The sequence below is a fragment of the Pan troglodytes genome, chromosome 14 (assembly GCF_028858775.2).
Source record: "Pan troglodytes isolate AG18354 chromosome 14, NHGRI_mPanTro3-v2.0_pri, whole genome shotgun sequence".
In the NCBI taxonomy this organism is placed as follows: domain Eukaryota; kingdom Metazoa; phylum Chordata; class Mammalia; order Primates; family Hominidae; genus Pan; species Pan troglodytes.
The window spans coordinates 116,046,141-116,067,773 of record NC_072412.2 but is presented as its reverse complement, the minus strand read 5'-3'; the positions used below and the strand labels follow the sequence as shown (position 1 = coordinate 116,067,773).

Genomic DNA, 21,633 nt, shown 5'->3' with positions numbered 1-21,633 from the left:
TCTGCATGTCGTCACTCACACAGTCAGGCGTTTGCTGAGCTCCAACTCTGTGCCTGTCCTGTTCCAGGCATTGGGAATACAGCAGTGAACAAGACGGGCTGAAATGTCTGTCCTCACAGAGCTGACTATAACATGGGCCAATGATCCGCAAAGATACATACGCACGATTAGGAGGAGGTTCTCGAAACATTTTTTTTTTAACCTAGAAGGATGCGCATTCTACAAGGTTCAGAGCCAAGTGCTCTAGTTGCAGGACTAGGATCAGATTTCCATATGATCTCGCCAATTTGGAAGCCGAGCCTTAATAACAAGATGAGCATTAGTGACGACATGCGCAAAGTCCTTCGTTTACACTCCAAGGTCAACTGTGACAGTGGGGAGTGGTTGTTATGTGTAAATATCTGGGAATTTAGTTGCCTTGAAGCCTGAAAGCATGTGACTGTTCACTGGTTATGAGTTCTGATCAATTCCAGGTGTCGGGCTGGCAAGCAGAGGGCTTAAGAACCTTGGTACATTTGGAGAAAAAATCCGAAGGTGGCTGGGGCTGCTGCCCCTGGATATCTTTAGCGATAGTCCAGACGGCAGAACTAGAACTCTACAAGTTAAGCAGAAATGAAAGAATTCCCCAACGGAGGGATTTCTCACGTGTAGGTGGTGAGGACAGTCTCAGGCACAGGCAACATGAAGGTCTCCCTGTGACACATTTAAGCATGAGGGAAATTGTACATGAAGTTATGTTCTAAATTTCATGGTTTATTTTTTATTTTTTTAATTATTATTATACTTTAAGTTTTAGGGTTGCTTAGAATATCTGTCTTGAAAGTTCATAGCTCTGTGTCCCTAACAGGAGAGAATGTGTATGCGATGCTGAACTATGCAGGTGAAATTGTTCACACACCTTTTGCTAGGGAAGGGTGAGGGGAGTAGGCAGGTAGTCCAGGGGGCCCTGGGTCTCCGGCTTCTCCCTAGAGAAAGAAAAGAGAAAAATAGGATGTGAGAATAGCCTTTTGGAGTTTTTGACAGTACACATATTTCCAAAGAAGAAACCCGAGTGTGAACCGTCAGGCTGGCAGAGCAGCTATTTCAACCAGTGGAACCACAGACAGTGCCTGGGGCAGCATCCCCATGCTAGGGTGGCAGAGCCTGGCATCCCAGCCACCAGCCACAGGTGCCCAAAGAGAACAAGACAGGCAGGGGCTCATCTCATTTTGAAATCCTTGTCGAATGCCAGGAGACTGTGCTTTCTGTAGTTCAGACTATTACATTTTGGGTAGTGATAGCCGAGCCGCCTGGCGAGGGTGGGCTGGGAGATGATGCGGCCGCAGGACCCCCGTGGAGCGCCATCTGTGTCGTAAGGCAGCATTTGTCATAAGGCAGCATCCCACGCACCACCTTCACCTCTTTGAGCCTCACCCGGCTCAGAAGTCCTCTCCAGATGTGCCCCCACCCAGGTTCCCCACGGGTGTGTTCCCCTCTCAGCTGGACCAGCAGCACCCACCTGGTCCTCCACCTAATGGTCTCCCCTCCCTGCAAGCCCAGGAATTACTCACACAAGCCACATCCTCCCTTGGAAACCAGGGGCACCGCACCCTCTTGTTACTACAAAGCCTGCCTTCCCCAGGGCTGCTGGCTTCCTCTGTGCCTGAGCGCACCCCTACGTGGCCCTGAGTGGCAGGTGGCACCCTTCTCCCTGGCAGGGAGCACACGTGGCTCGTAGGTCATCATCCACCTCGTCTGTCCAGTGTCAGAGGCCATGTATTTGGGGATCTTGAACTTTTTAGGGCAGGGGATGCCTCCACAGGACACCATCAAGAGGGGAGTAAGGCCAGCCAGGGTGGGCGAGACACCATAAGTGGCAAAGACATGAGAAACGGGCTCACCTTGGGTCCCCGGGGTCCATCAGGCCCTTGATAGCCATCCAGGCCTCGGCTTCCCTGCAAGAAAGATATTTGCTTTTAATTTTTGTCTCTGATGTATAACTCCAAAAAGTGACCGCAATAGCATTATTATATCTCACAAAATTAACAACAGTTTATTAAAGTCATGTATTAACCCAGTCTGTGTTCAATTTTCCCTGACTTGGGTCTCAAGTGTCTTTTTAAGGTTGCTTTGCTAGAACCAGGAGCCAAAAAAGTCCAAATATAACACTTGGATGCTATGTCTCTGAATTCTCACTTAATTCACAATAGTCCCTTCTTCCTTTCTATGTTTTTAGTATCATTTTGTGGTTGTTGAAGACACTGGGTCATCTGTGCTGCAGATGTTCTGTGTGGTGGGCTGCAGTCAGTCTCACCCCCGTGGTGTTGTACAATCTGTTCTTCTAACCCCACGTTTCCTCCACGTGAGTCATTAGGGCTGGAGGCTGCCCTAGGTGCAGGTTCCCCTTTTCAGCAGGGATCGTTTGCGGAGGATGCTGGGCACGTCTTCTCCTACAGAAGATATGAGTGCCAGGTTGCTTTTATGATTGATCAGTGGGGTCAGGTGTTGACAACCAGAACCAACTGTTGAAACTCTCCCCCAGGGTAGGTTTTGAAAATCTTCATTTAGTACCAAAATAGACGCATTAAGGTTTCTTAAGTTAGAGTTTTTTTCTCTTCATTAAAAAAAATCTCTGCTGGGTATGGTGGCTCATGCCTGTAATCCCAGCACTTCGGGAGGCCAAGGTGGGAGGATCACTTGAGCCCAGAAGTCTGAGACCAGCTTGGGAAACATAGTGAAACCCTGCCTCTACAAAAAATACATAATGTAACCGGGCATGGTGGCATGCACCTGCAGTCCCAGCTACTTGGGAGGCTGAGGTGGGAGGATCGCTTGAACCCAGGAGTTTGAGGTTGCAGTGAGCTGTGATGGTACCACCGCACTCCAGCCTGGGCAACAGAGCAAGACCCTGTTTCAAAAACAGAAAACAACTATAACACTAAGTTTTGTTTTCTCATTCCCTTGAACATTTTTTGAAAGAAAAAGTTTATCATTGAGTCATATCATGAGGTATCTGGACAGAAGAGTAAAGCTCTCTAAAAATCCAGCCATGTATTCCCTCTTTTAAAGAACATGCATGGTTCAGCTCTCAAAATTCAGAATGCCAGATGCCACAGGTATAAGAAAGGTCCATTCTCTGATTACTTTCGAGGTTATCTTGACACCCAGGAGCAGGTGTGCTGAAAGTCATGTTTTTTAGACTGAACTGAGACGGGCTTCACTTTGTGTGTGTTGTTGTGGTCCTGTGGTTTGGACCCGGACTTTCTCTCACGCTAGGTGGAGCTGAAGACTCAAAAGTAAAGACAAACTTCTGTGATTTTAAAAATGAGGTCCTGTTTAGAGGCCACGTCATAAGATAAGCTAGGAATCCTCAAGTACCTGGCATGACAGGAGCTGGCAGCTGGACACTCAGTGGGAGCTGTGAGCACAGCCACAGACTGGCCAGCTCAGAGGGTGCCCTGGAATTTGTCAAATCTGAGCTTCACTCTGGGCCACGAGCATCACACACCTATGCTGTGGCATCCTCAGCAAACAAAACAAGCACCCCAGACACCACATGTTGCCATCTCTGCTGAAGGGTCCAAGACAGCATGGGCACTTTGAACCATCTGAAATGCACTGGGCATTATAGAAAACCCACTGGGGAAGGGGGACAACTTAAGGAGCACTCAGGATTCCTCTGAGGCAGCTGGAACTCCAAGAGCCAAAGCAATGAGCTAAAACTTTCCAGGGGAGTTCCCAGCGGCAGGTCAACATGTCAACTGACTCGGGGGAGGCTGAGGGTTATGCACGACTTAAGGAGAAAATGCACCCTCAGGGTTCATCTGAGACCACTGGCAGTGAAACCCAGATAGGCGGGAACCCTAAGTCAAAATGACGATCAAAACTTTTTCCTCTCTGTTTCTCAGTGGCAAACACAACAGGGTCGGGGAGGCGCAGGGATGGCCAAGGAGGAATCACCCAGGCGCTCCCAGAGTCAGGCTGGCGACCACCCCGGGAAGGACCCAGTGGAGGCTCCGCCGGGCTCCCTGAGACCCCGCTTCCAGGCAAGGTCTGTACTCCTGCTAGCAAGCTCACCACAGAGCCCACCCTTAGGGGAAGCTGAGGTCAGGAGACTGACATGCAGATCACTATTTTAGAATGGATAACTGTGAAGGGCTTTGAAACTGCAACCTCCTTTCTCCCCGGCCCTCCCCCAAATCTAATAACTTACCACTCATTTGAATTCAGTGAGGTCGTATATATGATTCATAGGAAGTTCTGATTATGCAATTTTAGGAGTACAAGGTTGATTTTATGTTTTTCAAGGGTGGAAATAACTGGAGTAAGGAAAGTCCTTGAGCAGAAGTCCTCAGGGACTAGCTGACACAAACAGATGGAAAGAACGTATGGCTAGACTTTTTTAGGGAGATGCATGCTTCTAAAGCTTAAAAGCAGTCTGCTGTCTCTCGTGGTGTGAACTGGCCTGTTATCTTTCTGTTCTTCATTGGCCTGTTGTACCCTTTTCATTTCAGTGGCCGAGGGAGCACCTGTTAGGCTAAACAGAACGCATGCGCCTCTTGAAAGAGGCGCCTCTGCAAAGAAACCCTGCCAGCCTGCAAATGAGATGCAATTTAGTATAAAAGACTAAAGACAGGGAGAGTTCCAGAAAAGAACTCAATCTGAGGTCATGTCTGCCACTTCAAGCTTTGCAGAGGAAACCTACACACAGCCACAGGGAACACTGAGGCTGCATCTGGTGAGAGTCCAAGTCATCGACACTGCAGCCGGTGCAAATGCAACGTCCCTGAAGTCCTGGACAGTCCTCATAGAGGACAATGGTCCTATTGAGGGGGGACTTCCCACAACACGATGCATATTGGTGTGGCATGTATTCCTCAAAGGAGACTAGGTCTCAACGAACACTTTTTAAGATAACTCTGTGGAGTTATTTTAAAATTATAAAATAACACTGTGGACAGCATTTGCTCAGTTACTAAAGATATGTTTCCCCTAGAAAGAGGAGACGAAACCATCTCTAATTTCTCAGAAAATTGAATATAACCAAATTCATAAACGCTACGTCTCCATTCCTTTTTAGAAAAGGCTGGAACTAATAGAAGTTCTGACAATCTCAGTGGGGATGACAGGTGACCAATTCTGTGTTTATGTAGAGGAGGGCAAGTTCCTACCCAGGATATCTTTTCTTTTCTGGTTCCTCCCATTTTGATGCACTGTTTATGTCACCGAACAGTTGCTCCTTGGAGGGGCTTTTGGTGTCTGGGGGGAGGTGTTGGGTGGGGAACAACTGAAAGTCATGGAGTGATGGCCACCTGGCCAGTGGGATGACAGAGGGCGGACATAGCTGTGGTGCAGATCGGTGCTCACAAGCAGGGCGGCTGCGTCATTTGTGTATGTCTGCCTATTTCCCATTTCTATAGTTGAGTAAACTGCCTCCCTGTAACCCACTTAACTGGAAATATCTGCATCTTCCCGAGTTGTTGCAACTGCAGAAAGTAAGCTGGGAAATGAAAGCCTGACGCCTCACCATCCTCACATCTGGGCCCCAGCCCTGGAGCTGCCAGGTGGCCACTGTTTACACAGCATCTTGTCTTTCATTAACTTTGGAGTTCCAGGGAGCAGCTCTGTGGAACTGCCCTTTTTTTTTTTTTTTTTTTTTTTTTGAGACAGAGAGTCTCACTCTCTCTCCCAGGCTGGAGTGCAGTGGTGCGATCTTGGCTCACTGCAACCTCTGCCTCCCAGGTTCAAGCAATTCTCGTGCCTCAGCCTCCTGAGTAGCTGGAATTATAGGCATGCGCCACACCCAGGTAATTTTTTTTTTTTTTTTGTATTTTTAGTAGAGACAGGGTTTCACCATGTTGGCCAGGTTGGTCTTGAACTCCTGACCTCTATGATCCACTCACCTTGGCCTCCCAAACTGCTGGGATTACAGGCACCTGGAAATGCACTTTTAAATACTACAAGTCCCTTGTGTTGAAGATGGAAAACTAAAGATAATTATAATTTTACCAGCACATGGTAGGAAATTAACAGCAGCACTTTAATCACATGGGGTAGGTGGAAACGGGTTACTTTTGAACAATAATGTCTGCTTTAGCCTCTGTCCCTTTACAACATTTGCTTTTCCTAAGCCATGAACTAGAATGTGGCCTCTAGGTGGGGTGCATTTGGATAGCTCTTGTTCTAGGTGTGCTGCCTTTGGGAGTACTCCGATCAGTAACTTATGTTATGAAAGGCTGTGTGTGATTACGGCAAAGCCTGGCATTGGCTCCCTGGGCTGAGTTTAGCATAAAATAACAGGAATGGGAACAGTATGATCATTTGAGGTTGCAGGAAGTCAGCAAGATTGGTGTTAAGTTTGAATGGTCAAAAGCAGAATGCTGGGTCAAGACGGCCCGTGTCTAGAGCCAGTGGAGGTCAGAAAGCGAGTCTGGGAGGCAGGTCCATCTGTGGTCCTGGAACAAGCATGGCGGAACCCCCACCAGGCCTGCCGAGCTTCTGTACCAGCTAACTGAAGCCCATGGGCCTCCAGACGCCACACTACTCTCTGTGCAGCCCTGAGCAGGATTCAACAGAGTTGTGATTCTGAGGCTAGTGATTTTGATAAAACTCTATCTCTGTGCACCTACTAGGACTGAGTGATGGACATACTAGCCCATGGGCAGGCAACCAAGCCCTGTGTACCACCGAGGTGACTGCATGTTTGCTGGAAATATGAAAACCACCTTGAGGGGGTAAGGAAATATGGCGCATCTATTGACTGCCATTCTCTGCAGCTTTAAAGAACGAGGCAGATGTGTACCTGCCGACGTGGAACATTCTCTAAGGGGCACTGGGCAGAGCAGCACAGACACGGTCATTTCTTTTGTTGCTCCGTTACATGCATGTGAAGCTACATGTCTTTGTGTGTATGTTGGCATGAGCGTGATGTGAGACCCAAGGGGCTGTCAGTGGTGGTGTCTGCGGAGCCTGCCGGGCCTGCCGTAGGAGGCGTGTGCTGTGTGCTGTGGGGTGGGACCCGCAGGCACAGTGAACAGTGAAAAGGCATCAACCACTGAACTAAAACATTGTGTATGACCTAGAGTTCAGACGGTTCTAAATCTGACCTAGATTCATAATATATTTCTTTTTAAAAATTTTATCATTATTATTATTATTTTATGATGGAGTTTCACTCTTGTTGCCCAGGCTGGAGTGCAATGGCGCGATCTCAGCTCACTGTAGCCTCTGCCTCCCAGGTTCAAGTGATTCTCCTGCCTCAGCCTCCTGAGTAGCTGGGATTACAGGTACTCACACCATGCCTGGCAAATTTTGTATTTTTAGTAGAGACAGGGTTTCACCATGTTGGTCAGGCTGGCCTCAAACTCCTGACCTCAGGTGATCCACCCTCCTCAGGCCTCACAAAGTCCTGGGATTACAGGCATGAGCCACTGCGCCTGGCCCATAATACATTTCTTACATAACATTTTTCTCCTAAAAAAAAGCCAAAAATCTGTCCACAGAACTCATGATAAAAATAATTGGGTTGTCATTAAACATAAATGAAGTGTCACAGTATGGGTCAATCTATAAAAAAATTTAGGTGAACCCTGGTCACCAAGTCCAGGAGCTTCCTATGAGTGACAAGGACATGGAGGAGGGGTGTGAGGTTGGACGATATAGAAGCCATGGCTGGTGGGGTCGAGTGACAGACACTTTGAAAGGGAGGAACCAAAAGATAGTTTGCAAAAATGAGAGCCAAGGTAATGACCCGGTTCAAGTACTGTGAGGCAGGATTATCTTTGTGACTGCAAATACAAGAACCATTTTCAATGTTTTTTTCTGGAGACAATTTTCTTTCCTGAGATGCCAAGGCCTATTTATTTAACCTCTGTGGGATGTCGTGGGCCCAGAGTAGATTGCAGTTCATGCATCCAACTTACCTTCTGTCCTGGTGATCCTTTTTCACCACTCAAGCCAGGGTAACCCTGGAATGAACAAAAAACAGAAGCAAACAGCTCAGAATATGCAGTAGACATTTCCAGAGGGCTTGACTACGGCACCTGGCTGTGATTACAGCAAAATGCTGATGGACAGATCGAACAAGTCTCAGGTCCAGATTTTGAAGAATAGCAACAAATTGCCAAATTCAATACCAACTATTAATACAATTCTTTCCCCTTTACAAAGTTGTGGGGGGTGGGGGTGGGAAATAATGACGGATAAAAAGGCTCAAAGAAAGCAGAATCCATCCTAATCTCAAAGCTGCTTCACTATGGAAGACATCAGAGCCATCCCAAGACTCTCATTTCCTGAGGGAGATACATCATTTTAGCAATACTTTCATAACGTGCATCATTTCTACCACTTAAAGAAATACAGAGAAATTCACAAAGATAATACAATAAAAAACTAAAAATATAAAAAGGCTTGTACTCTAATGTTCTACTGTGTCTCTCTATTCTTATTTTTGGAGAATGTAAAATATGGTCTTTTGAGTGGTAGCAACTGCCAGATAGCCACCAAAATTCTGCTTTCTCTTCCTGGGCCCAGGGCTCTGACCACCTGTCCCAGCCCTCAGCTAGGTGTGGTCGTGGAGTGAGTGGGGTCAGTCCAGGCTGGGGCTCTGAAGGTGAGGTCTGTCTCTCAGGTGGCTGAATCACCGTGGACGGTGACCCCTTCCCGACCCTTACGACTAGGGACATTTTTGTTGGGCTCTTGGGACAGTCGGAAATCAATGTGTGTTTGAGATATTCTACAGTTTTGGTTACTACAGACTAACTGAGCTGAACACACACAACCAAAAAGGTTTTGTGCGGTACTCGCGCCTCCTCCACGGGGAGGGCCGCGTCTGCACACCTGCTGCTGGGTGAAGAGGGTGTGTCAAGATGGTTCACGGATTGTAGCCAGTGCAGCCCCCAGGGCTAGATGTTCGTGCTGGGGGGCTGCTGTGTGTGTGTGTGGAGGGGGGGGAGGGGGTGGGGAGTAATAATGGGAAATTTCTATACTTTCTGCTAAATTTTGCTGTGAATCTGAAACAGCTCCAAAAAGGAAAGCCTATTGAAAAAAACCAAACCAAACCGACAACTGCAGTTATAAAAGGCGTGGTTTACCCTCAGTCCAGGAAAGCCCATGATTCCTTCTTCTCCCTTCAAGGAAATGCCCTAGGAGAGAGCAGAGGGGGCGTAAGGAGCAACCCAGGGGCGGCCCCTCCAGCCGGCAGGGCCCACGTGTCATCCTCTGCTCCAGGACTCTGTGTTCTCAGCCCCGATGGTGTCCAGACCGCCTGGCGATGCTCAACTCAGGCGCAGTGCAGGGCACGGTCCTAGGAGACCCGCCAGCCTTCCCGGGCTGTCAGCCATCCAGGACTGCACGTGTCATGTCACGTGGTAAGCGACCGCGAGGGAGAGCTGGAGCTCTGAGGACAGGCAGTGACAGAGGGGACGGAGGGCAGAACCCGGTGGTGCCTGAGCGGAAGCCACGCCCCTCCGCCATCTTCATGCTCCCTTCCCAAACCTCAGAAGATGATTAGCCAGTGTTTATGATGCCAAGAGGAAGAAATTCTAGAACTGACTTCTTAAAATACAGTGTAAAAATGCAGGCTAATACTGTTCTGCTATGGACAAGGGGATGAGAGACTGGCGGTGTGCGGGCCCCGAGCGCATGGTGCACCCCGTCATGCCGGGCAGAGCGCATGGTGCACCCCGTCATGCCGGGCAGAGCGCATGGTGCACCCGTCATGCCGGGCAGAGCGCATGGTGCACCCGTCATGCCGGGCAGAGCGCACGGTGCACCCGTCATGCCGGGCAGAGCGCATGGTGCACCCCGTCATGCCCCGAGCGCATGGTGCACCCGTCATGCCGGGCAGAGCGCATGGTGCACCCCGTCATGCCGGGCAGAGCGCATGGTGCACCCCGTCATGCCCCGAGCGCATGGTGCACCCGTCATGCCGGGCAGAGCGCATGGTGCACCCGTCATGCCGGGCAGAGCGCATGGTGCACCCCGTCATGCCGGGCAGAGCGCATGGTGCACCCCGTCATGCCCCGAGCGCATGGTGCACCCGTCATGCCGGGCAGAGCGCATGGTGCACCCCGTCATGCCGGGCAGAGCGCACGGTGCACCCCGTCATGCCGGGCAGAGCGCACGGTGCACCCGTCATGCCGGGCAGAGCGCATGGTGCACCCCGTCATGCCCCGAGCGCATGGTGCACCCGTCATGCCGGGCAGAGCGCATGGTGCACCCCGTCATGCCGGGCAGAGCGCATGGTGCACCCCGTCATGCCCCGAGCGCACGGTGCACCCGTCATGCCGGGCAGAGCGCCGACAGCCCAGGAGCCACGGGGAGGGGGCATGCTCATTACTCGACTTACTCTTATTCCTGGTTCCCCCTCACTGCCTTTTTCACCCTGTGAAGAACATGAAAAATAAGAAACGCTTATTAATTTGAGGATGGTAATGGGTAAAAATCAATCAGGGTTCATGACATGAGCTGAAAGTATTGAATCAATCCTCATACAATCATCATAAATTGATTACAACACATGACTCTTAAATTTTGCAGCTTCAAAAATCAAGAGAAAAGAGGTGTCATTTCTTCTAGATTTTCACAAGATAAATTAATTCCTGTATTCCTCTTGGTACAAGTGAAAGTCTGTCTTTCCTTCTCTCTGTTTTCCTTTATCCGCCACACAGTTCCAGGCAGATGTTTACATCCGTATGGTGGGAGAACGTGCCCAAGGAAAAGCCTTAATGAAAATACTCTTGGGAAGAAAACATTACTAGGAGGTCCTCTGAGGAAAAGAGACAATGGAACATATTGAAACTTGAAGCAAAAGTGGCTGTTGAAAGCCATGTCAATATCATAGATCAAAAACATGATCTACGTTTTTCCCATTTCTCTTCGTCTAAAATGGTGAAAGAAACAGCAATTGGCGGGTCCTTTGTCCCCGTCCTTTCTGAGGGTACCTTGGATTCCTGCAGCACACAACTGCCCCTGCAGGTTGGCCATTCCCAGCCCCGGATCCCACCCTGGCCTGGGTTGTAGAAAAGGTGGGAAACTTGACTCGGAAGATTGGGCACCTCCACGTGGATCAAACCTGCTCTGGGCTCTAGTCCAGAAGCTGGACAGAGGCCCTTCCTGCCGTCTCCCAGGACATTTTTGTCAACGGTCACTCATAACTCGAGCCTCAGCCACCTGGGTTGATTTCCCCCACAAGGCAGTGGTCCTGCCTGCCAAATCCGCCCCAGGATGCAGGACCCAGGACACAGGACCCAAGCCCCACCCTGCTCAAGAGTTGGGAACCAGATTCTATTTGGAAAGTTAAGATCTCCCCGTTTGGGGTTTCTATTTTAGTTCCCAGATATTCTGCGTGCCCGACATGGTACTGAGTGTTTCACAGTCGCCTGCAACCTCCTCGTCAGCTCCAGGAGGTCAGTGTCACCATCCCCATTTGACAGGGGGAACAGGAAGCCCTAGAAAAGCTGTGGGACCTCCCCGAGTGGGTGGGTGGCACAGCAGCCTCCAAACGTAGAGACAGTGGACGCGGCAATTCCTATTTCAGACTAAGAGCATGATTTCAATTAAGCAAAATGTTAATTGAATGATTCAGAAACTGTCAAAAACTGACTTTGAACCTCCAAAAAGGTGCTTCATGTCAGCAAAGAAGTAGGTGTTATTTTGCTGAACACATTTTGCTAGACAGTTCCATGATTCTGGCTTTGAATTACGGTATGACCATTAGCCTCCACCTACACTGAACGTAAGGATAGATATAAGTTTTTTTTAAAATGAATTCTCTTGTTGCTTCAGATTCATCAGAATTGAGATGATGGACTGACGACACGATCCCACTGTGAATCTAGTAACTGTCTGGAAGCGTTGAAAACATTCTGGGGGACCTGGTTATGTTTTCATGGGTAATGTGCCAAGTTGGTGGTGAGGCTTTTTCTACTTGGAATGTGGTTGAATACAATTGAAGAAATGTACTTTTACTCTCCTTTTTTTAGTTCAACTATGAAAAGAGTCAATTTTGCTCTTTACCTTGTACTGATCTGGGTGGAAGGTGACTCCCGTGGGCGCGATGATGGGGTGGAGGAGGTCTGATGGAATCCCGTTGGGTCCTGGCTGCCCTACGTCACCCTGCATATTGTTAAGCAAAAGCAGTTGTCTTTAAATCGAAAGGAAACTACAAAACTCGAATACAAATACAACCTGGCCAAAATACTGCAGTTTTAATGTTTGCATACTACTTACCATATGTATACCTATTTACAGTATAATAACCACAAAATAGAGTAATCCTAATGTAAGTTTTTTATATCTTCCTTTCATTAGCAATCATTTAGAATTTATGCATAAAAGCCATGTAGGTTGTTTACAATTCTGGACTGCATTTGTTTCTGTGGGGTTGTTTCCTTACAATGAATTTCTATATATGGGAATTATTAGGTATGAGGGCTAAATGTCTTTATGGTTTTTGACAGGTATTACTCTACTGGTTGCCAAGATGGGCACTGAGATAAAAGAAATGCTGAAGAAATGAAAGACTACTTCCCCAGCTAAAGATGTTTTTATATAATAAAAAAAATCTTAAATAACTATAATATCCCAAGATTGCTTTAATTTGCATTTTTATCATTAGCAGAAAACACTTTTTGATGTGGTGCACAGATGGTGAAACCGGTCTATCTAGAACATTACTGGACAGTTATCCTTGCATAATATTCTGGGTTTACCTCCCAGAAACTGATTGACACAAAAGAACATCATTGTCTTTTCCTTTCTTTCCACATTAAACTGTATCATACAAGTCTGAGCCCAGATATCCCATAACATGGACAGCAGTAAATGGAGATGATGGGTCAGCTGCAGAAAGTGATACTCCATAGTGTACGCTGAGTGTCCACTAATAGAATATCTTAAAACACCCAAACTGTTTGTTCTCCTCCCTTGTACCTGTTGGGCCCCTGATGTTTTTTATTCATTATTTGCATAAGTCCTTTGTAGACTGTAGACTCTAACTTCATCTCCATTATATCTAACGGGACTATTCTCTTCTCCCACCAATGACTTCTTCCCAGATTTTTCTTGTTTTTATTTTATTATTTTGTTATATTTCATTGTATGGGGCTATAAATTTTTATGTGTTTGGATCTTCAATGTTTTTCTTTCTTTTTTTTCCCAGAAGCCCACTGCTTGCTAATTGTTCTTTTTTGACTTCTTCTATGGCATTAATGTAAAGAAGGAAGAGTTTCTTCTTCACACATGAGCAGGACTTGATTCAACTTACTGTGCTGTTCCATCAAAAAGCAGAAGGGAAAACAAAATAGAAATGTTCCCATCATGAGGCCAAGGGTCAGGTCTACTTTACAGTGGGCTCATGGCTTTTGTGGTGAACGCAATGGGACTGTGTTGGTGAGGTTTTGCTTGCGGGGTGTGGCGCTGCGTTAAGCCTGTCGTGCACGTGATCTCACACGTTCCTCTCAAAGGCCATGAGGTCTTTGGATCTTAGCACTCTAAGGAAGGAGAAAAGCCACATGGTCCTTACGGCTGCCTTTGTGCCCTACCAGGGCTGGTCCCTGAGATCCCCTGGTCCCTGAGATGGCTCCATGTCAGCCTCTGGCTGTAGTCTCAGTCCCCTCCATCACCTCTGGGTTCCACACAGGAGAAGATGCACTCAGTGACATGTCCTCACCTCCACCTTCTGAAGATGAGCTGAGCTTATGTCTCTGTGTCAGAGTCTCGGCTAGCCTAGATGGTCTATGTTTACCGTCTTGTTGATGCAGAATTATCACTGGTATGTGGGTGACAACCTAGCACTTTGCAATGATTATTTCCCTATGCAAATGGTCTGTCTGCAGATCAACTCAAGGTAAAAGTTTTACAGCACAAAACTTAGTAATTAAAATGATTTATTTCCTGGCTGAGAAATGCTGCATGCCTCTGCTGGAATTGACCAGGCTTCCTTTACCTTTTCACCCTTAACTCCGTAGAAACCAAGTCCTCTGTTGCCCTGAAAAGATAAATAATTTCTGTAAGTTTTAAAAAGCCAATAATCAGAGAGAAATAAAATTATTTTTCTTAGAAAAAGAAACCCAAGGCCTATTTATCGGCAACTTTACTGAGCAACTATATTTGCATAATATTCTTGCTTTGCATTGTAGAAACTAATTGACAGTTTGTCATGTCGGTTGACCAAGGCCTCAGAGTGAATGAGTGGGAGCTGAGATTGGACCCCAGGTGGTGCTGGCCCTCGATCGTGAGTATATGGTCTCTGCAGACTGTAGTCTAAGAGCATGTCCCTGGGTTCTGGCCCCTGCAGATGGAAGAAGCAGCCCCATTTCACTCTCTGGACTCTGCATTTGAAGATCATGATTTGTCTTTTCTTCTGGCTCAGTCTTCTCTCATTTTGGCAAAATAATCCTCATTTCATATAAACTTTACCTATCTTTTTAATAATCTTTGGAAATTTAAAATCAATCAGAATGTAATGATTTCAGGTGATTCTCTGGGCTTTATCCAAACTTTTTGTCTTCCTTTTTTACCTAAGAAGCAAAGCTAGGCCCAGTATCATAGTAAGGATTTAATAATTTCACGAACGCAGTAGCCACGTGTGGGAGGACTGACAACGCTGACCTCTAAGATTCGTGCATAGAAAAAGCAAGATGACAAATTTGTGCACATCACGGGCACTGTCCTCTTCTACTCCCAACAGCTTTGCTTCTTTCCCAGGGTTTCTGTGTGTTCCCACAGTGACAGCGGGGTCACATAAGCCCTATCTGATCTCTCTTTCTCTGCAGTCTACCGTCCGCCCCCTCCAATGTCCAGATATTTTCTGAAAATAAAAACAAAGCCTTCAATGAATTTTTGCCTTTTGCTTCTTCCCCACCTGGTGGGGAGCTGAAATCAAAGCACAGAAACGCGGCCAGGCTAGATTAGAATGCAATTTGTGCGAGTCCCCCACGGTCCCTCTCTGCCTCCTGAGCTGGTCGTCAAAGTCACCAGGAAGTGACTTGGTCAGGGGTGAGGAGGGCTGTTTATGTTTGCCGCAGCAAGGGGAGATCTGAGGCTCATGCCTGGGCTCAGGGCTTGGCTGCTGCCTCCTCAGCCCGGCCGCCTGGTCCTATTTCTGCTGCTCTTGGCCTGGGGCCCATCTCATCCTGCTCCAGGCTGCCAGGCGGTGGGGCGTCCAGCGCAAGCCCTCCAGCCAACCGGAAGCTGTGTCAGAGGGGACAGGAGCCTGGGGGCATGGGCGGTGGCAGCTGTGGTCACCAGGGGTCACAGCAATGGGCAGGCATGGCAATGTGTGGGCTTGGCACGTCCTCCATCGGGACACAGGGCAAGGGAAAGGTTCCTAGATGCTTCCCGTTGGCAGCCCAGCATTTCTGAATTATGTTGCATTTTGATCAAATACTTCCCTTGTCAACTGCATTCGTTTGTCTTGGACATTTATCCAGCTTTCTCAGATAATAAGGAACCCTAGTTCTGTCCTCCGAGTTTCTAACAAACCACCTACTTTGCTGTGTTCCAATCAACTTAATAACCTTTCTGGGATGAAAACAGTATACAGCTTTGGGCTCTAGCCTAACTTGATTATCACTGAATATATCCCTAGAGGCTGACATTAGACTCCTGTAGAACCTAATTCTAGCCAGATAAGAAGAATGACATTGGCCTCCCTACAACAGATAGAGTTACATTTTGTCCATTCTCATAAATCAATGCATGTGAATAAATGTGAACTGTCCCTAAATTGTTCTAATCTTCGTTTCAATCAAATGTTCCTCAGTGTGGTTTTCATATAGCAACAGGCATGTGGTAATTAATTTGCAAACAACAAATCATTCCACCTGTTCACTTTTTTAATGTCCAGAGGCACCATGGATCTATCCTTGGAGTTTAACATTAAGTCTTAAAAACCTCCAAAACTGTTTTCATCATAATATAAACAATAAATAGTTGTCAACCAAGAAGTTTTATGGTAAAAAACAAACAAACCCACAAACACCTAAGTACCCCCTTCCCTCATCCTCACCCCCCAAAACCAACTTACTTGCTGTCCTTTTGGTCCAGGGGGTCCGGGTGGTCCCTGTACAAATACAAAGAAATGTGTAAATGGTTTTCTTTACCCCAGGACCCAGATAACATCTGGTGGAAAGCTCTGGGAAAGCCATTGACTGTATATTTAGGACACAGTGTAGCATGCATGGAGGTTTCTGATGCATTTGGCTTGGCAGAGATGACATGCTGGGGGAGAGGGACTCGGGTCAGCTCCAGTTCTCAGAATCTGCCGGCTGTCTACGGACAGCTGTTTCTGCTTTGCTTTTGTGTGTTTGGGCTTTTGACTTCACCCATGTCCTCTCTGTGTTTGTTCTGATCCCTTTGCAAGGTCCCAGGCCCTGTGACTGCAGCGACAGCTTCCCTGACTTCCTCTGGGAGTCCCCACGAGACTCCATGCAGGACTTCTTCCTGGTAGCTTGGCCAACTTTCATGGACAGAATGAATCTACAAGCTGGCACTGCAGAGCGGAAAGTCCATCTGCAGTATCATGGTGTGTCTTTCTGCAGAGCATTCGGTGTCAACACTGTGCTTAGGATTAAAGCATTTCAGATGCAGGGGAAGAGTGTTTAAGTACAAATAAGCAGATACAAAGGAGTGGATAGGGAGGGGGTTGTGGATGATTGCATGGCTCATGTGAAGAACCAAAAGCTGTCAGAGCAGCTAAGGACCTAGCAAGTAAAATCTGTTGTGCCGGACTTCTCCGAGCGGTGCATTTAAAGTATGAAACCCAACCATGTGGCATGTGTGCTGTGACTAAGCCAACAACCCTATGGAGTGAAACAGCAATGGCGTCTCGTATGATCCTGATTTCAGCCACCTTGACCAGGTCTTTCACAGACGGGGCTACTTGCAAGAATGACTTTCACAGCACCGGGGAAATTTGCTTTGTAGAAACAAAATCTATTATTATTATTGTAATTTATTATAATCTGAAGAGAATTATGAGTACCACCCAACTGTTAGTTTGACTGAGTCTCCCCAAACATATATGACTTCATTTTTTTCTCAGTATCTGTCAAGGAACTGGTGTTAGTGTCCCTTGATAGCTTGTCTCAGTCTTGAGCAATGGCTTCCTGTGAGAAGATCTCTCTCACCTGCAGCCCAAATTGCTCCTTGTATAAGTTAAGGCCTATTTATCTGATTACTAACATATGTGGGGAATGAGCGAGTCAGGAGCTCTTGCAGTGGCCAATCCACCTTCCAGGTCATTGTGCAGTGGTGGGAGTGGCCAGAGAGCTACACAAGCCTTAGCAAGTGCCTTTTTCTGCTCTTCCCTACTTGCAATGAGCCCTCTAGGGCCATTTTGTTAAACAATGGCCAATATCTCACCTGCTGTAATGAGCCCAGGTGTGATATGCCTGCTAGCATGGGCGTGGCACAGGCAGACCCCATTTCCTCCTTATGAACCTGTGGGACTTTGGTTTGCCTTGCCGAGGGATGATGGGCTGTTTGTCACTGGGTAGGTATGGGGTGGGGATGGAAGGGCACCCTGCTGGGACCAAGTCAAAATTTGACATAACTGGCAGAGAGCTGGTGACCATAATTTTAAGCCCTTATTCTTCAACCTTAACAGCAGCAAAATGTGTGCAAGGAATGGTCCGTTTTGTCTTGATGTTCTCTGCTACGCCTATAAGCATCATAGTTGTTCTTAAAGCTCTCATCTGGAGTCAACGATTGAAGAAGTGGCATCTGGAAGGGATGACCGGACGATGGTCCTAGAGTGGGCACCTGTGTCCAGGTACTTACTGGTCTCCCTGGAGCTCCAACTGGACCCATCTGTCCCACATGCCCAGGGCGGCCGGGAGGTCCCTATGGATAGGCAGCGGGAGAATGTTTTTAAGAGAGGTAAACTGGTACTTGGAGTTCTGAAGCTCTTAAACTTTTGTTTGGAATATCGTCTAATAAAAATAAACTTACCTGGAAACCGACCAATCCAGGCTCTCCAGGTTCACCCTAATGGAGAAGAAATAATTTTAAGAGTGATACCTTTTAACCATCTTTAGATTTAGTTACCTTTTATTGCAGAGTTGGAAATAAGCATATCAAACAGATCAGCCCTATGAGGACCTAGTAATGTTAATTTACTAATATTAATTTTTACTAATATTGTTATTTAGTCAGAATATATTTTAGTAATATTAATATTTACTAATATTAACTACAAGTACTAATTTGGCTTGGAGTATTGTGAATATGGGAAAGAGATAAACACACAATTAAAAATAAGATTGAAAACATCCTGATCGGAAGTAAGATGACTTTTAGATTATGCCGCCATTCTAGGCATGCCTTCAGTACATTCATTCTTATATGCAAAGTTCACTTGGCAATTAACTTCGTTAGTTGAGAATTTACACCGGGTCCCTTCATTACCCCTCCCATCTCTTGCAAACGTACCCGATATCTGTCGCGTTCCTCTTTAGGCAGTGCATAAGGCTCACCTTTCTGCCCTTTTGGTCCTTGGGGCCCCTAATTAGCAGATATATTGTAAAAAGAAAAAACAATAAAAAGAGTCCATTAACATTCGGTGCAGCTATGGTAATTTGGATGATTGAACATTGACTTGTAGGCAAGGTCTAGTTGTTCTTAAGGCTGACGGGGGTTATTCTGAACACCAACCCCATATTCAGCAACAAGGGTGAGACCTTTAATTTCCTATTGACCCAATCATATCTTTCCTAGAGTTAAAATAGAAATACTTTAGGATTTAAATCATTTTCAAAACCCAAATGAATGCTCTGTCAACCAACCCTCTAGTATGCCAATGTTATTTTTATTTCTGATAATACTATTATGTGCTTTCTTTGGCATTAGTGTACTGAACATATTAACACAAGCACCCATTTGCAGAATAGATACTGGGTCATTCTTTAAAATTGGAATTGTGCCAAATATAAACAGTAGGTATATACATAATACATATGTGCATGTGTAAATATCTTTCAACATCTACTATAAGAATCACTTAAAGTAATAGATATGTTTCTTGATAATGAAATTGATGATATATAGAGTAGAAGATGATGTAGTTTATTGAAAAATTGAACCACATAAAACAGAAACAGCCGAGGAAAGGGGAACTAGCAGGTGGAGGTGGAACTGAGTAGGAGGAGAACTCCATTTGCTTCAGGTGAAAACGTGATGAAGGTGATTAATGACTGTTCTTCCCTCCCCACTTTAAAGTTTTTGTTTTTAAATAAAAAGTCTCACCAAACAAAATTTTAGTCTAACCCTGAATTTGCAAGATTTTCTTGGAAATAAGGTAGCAACATACTACTGAAGACACATTTCAGGATGTTTTACCAAGACCTTAAAAAATAAATGAGGCCACAAAACAGATGATTATATAAAAGTTCCTCTATTAAAAAACAAACTCCTGCATTGTATCTGCTGGAGAATAACTGCACTCCCACATCACAAAGTATTTCATAATCTGATAAAGATGGTGATGGACAAAATTTTGTCAAGGTTTCAGCTTTTTAATTTGCGTTTACGATTCCACTATTACGCATGAGAATTTGGGAGAAAATGAAGTGACACTTGGGAGACTGAGATTGAACAACATCAACCACAACAATGATTTTCTATCTAACATTTAAAGAATACGAAAAATGAAGTTACTTGAATCCAGAAACGTCATGTCTTGGGCGTCAACATATAGTTATGCTTCCGTTCTGGCCACAATGAGCGGGAGGCTCCCCCAGGTTATAAAGGCAGGGCTTAGCAGGGGTCTGCCCATCCCTGGAGCACAGGTGCTGTGGGGATACTCACGGGAGGCCCGGTGAACCCCTCAGAGCCGGGGGGCCCCTGTGGACCTGAGTCTCCCTGGGTTCCGTTGCAGCCATCGTAGCCGGGCCTTCCCCTGGGCCCACCTTGCCCCGGGTGTCCCTGGGAAAGAGAGCAGTGAGAGAATCAGCCAACCAGCAGGCTTCTAGTTGTCATGTAACTGTGAGATAAAACAGTCTTATATTCTCATAAGCCATGTTCCCGGCATGAATCCAAGGAAAAGACACCTCAAAAGTGAACAAATGAATGAATGAAAGATTAAATAAGTGAAGGCATAAGGTATCGTTCTAAGCAGGGAAAAGATTTCGAAGCAAAGTTCTGCTTCACCTGGGCTTGGGTAAGAAGTACACTGTCGGGATTTCTTCTGTCTTACTAGTTGAGTGACTGTCTATTAGCAGGGACAAGTAAAATTACATTTCAAAAATTCTAGGAAAGATTTTAGAAGCAGCTACCTCCTTCTCAGGGATAACAGGAAGGTCCTTATCCCTGTAGAAAACAAGTAAAGGTACATTTTAAAAATTCTAGGAAAGATTTTAGAAGCAGCTACCTCCTTCTCAGGGAAAACAAGGAGGTCCTTATCAGTTGTACCCAACTGCATTTTAGATAGTGAGTTTCACAGATCCACATCCTAAACAGAGAAGACACACCCACAACGTGATTTTATCAATGGCCTTGCCATGTTTAAAAGAGCCGATTGCCTCTTGTTTGCTTTCTTGGGAAACATGATCTTTTAGATTTTAAACATGAATATAAAGCAAGTCAGGTTTTCTGAAATGTCTGGGGGTGGGGAAAGGCAACACAGCCAAGTGTCTGCAATGACTAGAGGGACTCAGGCTAAATTTGTGGGCATCTTCACTGCGTTAAGCTGGTTCCAGGAGACACACAGGGGCTGGGTTAATAATCTATAATTTATGTAGTACCTGGCCACAGCCTGTTTTGCTGTTTCTTTAAACAATAGATATTTAGCTATATGCTTTGTTATTGTGTAGTTACTTTTAAACTTTAGTTTTCTTGATAATAAACCAAACATATATTCCAGAGTGATTTTTGAGAGCATTGGGATGTCTTTTACAGTTACTTTGAGAAATTTGGAAAATTTCAAGATAAAGAAACAAACTTGGCTGGGCGCAGTGGCTCATACCTGTAATCCCAGCACTTTGGGAGGCTGAGGCAGGTGGATCACTTGAGGCCAGGAGTTCGAGACCAGCCTGGCCAACATGGTGAAACCCTGTCTCTACTAAAAATACAAAAATTAGCCAGACATGGTGGCAGGCACCTGTAATCCCAGCTACTCGGGAGGATAAGCCATGAGAATTGCTTGAGCACAGGTGGCAGAGGTTGCAGTGAGCTAAGATCGCACCACTGCACTCTAGCCTGGGCAAACAAGACTCTGTCTCAAAACAAAACAACACAAAACAAACAAACCTCAAAACCCCCACACAACAAATCCTACATATAGTTCTCCGTAACCTGAATGATATTAAGAAATAAAATAAAAAAGTAGAACTTTTATTTGCACATTTCTTTGCTTCAGATGTCCACAGCCATTGGTTGAACTGGTGCCGTCAGATGAGAGATCCGACAGGCTTCAGTCAAACTCTCTGGTGAGCCAGAGGAATCCCCGTTTGTTGGCAGCTTCTCGATCTGTTTGCAGAGCTGGCACTCTAGTGGCCTTTCAAATAAAGACATAAGGGGCCCTTGCACTTCAGCTTGAGAAAACAGCTCTCCACATGTTCTGCTCCAGATTTTTAGTATTCTGTGATGCTTTTGCTTAAAATGAACTGTAATGTTTAAATTTTTCTCTATTATTTGTCTGCCGTTGGTCTTTCT

General features: G+C 46.1%; 1 protein-coding gene across 2 annotated transcripts in view; it reads right to left on the bottom strand.

Moving 5' to 3' along the window:
* The window catches only part of COL4A2 (collagen type IV alpha 2 chain), a 207,688-nt gene that overhangs the window by 65,198 nt on the left and 120,857 nt on the right, over window positions 1-21,633 (bottom strand). For both annotated transcript variants that reach the window (XM_063792318.1, XM_001136859.6), the window contains exons 7-18: window positions 19,789-19,905; window positions 18,415-18,486; window positions 17,935-17,970; window positions 17,764-17,826; window positions 16,010-16,045; window positions 13,928-13,969; window positions 11,998-12,096; window positions 10,328-10,363; window positions 9,072-9,122; window positions 7,902-7,946; window positions 1,881-1,934; window positions 899-965 (exon numbers count right to left, since the gene is read on the bottom strand). In XM_063792318.1, the coding sequence (XP_063648388.1) occupies window positions 899-965; window positions 1,881-1,934; window positions 7,902-7,946; window positions 9,072-9,122; window positions 10,328-10,363; window positions 11,998-12,096; window positions 13,928-13,969; window positions 16,010-16,045; window positions 17,764-17,826; window positions 17,935-17,970; window positions 18,415-18,486; window positions 19,789-19,905 (718 nt within the window). The remainder of the gene's footprint in view (window positions 1-898; window positions 966-1,880; window positions 1,935-7,901; window positions 7,947-9,071; window positions 9,123-10,327; window positions 10,364-11,997; window positions 12,097-13,927; window positions 13,970-16,009; window positions 16,046-17,763; window positions 17,827-17,934; window positions 17,971-18,414; window positions 18,487-19,788; window positions 19,906-21,633) is intronic.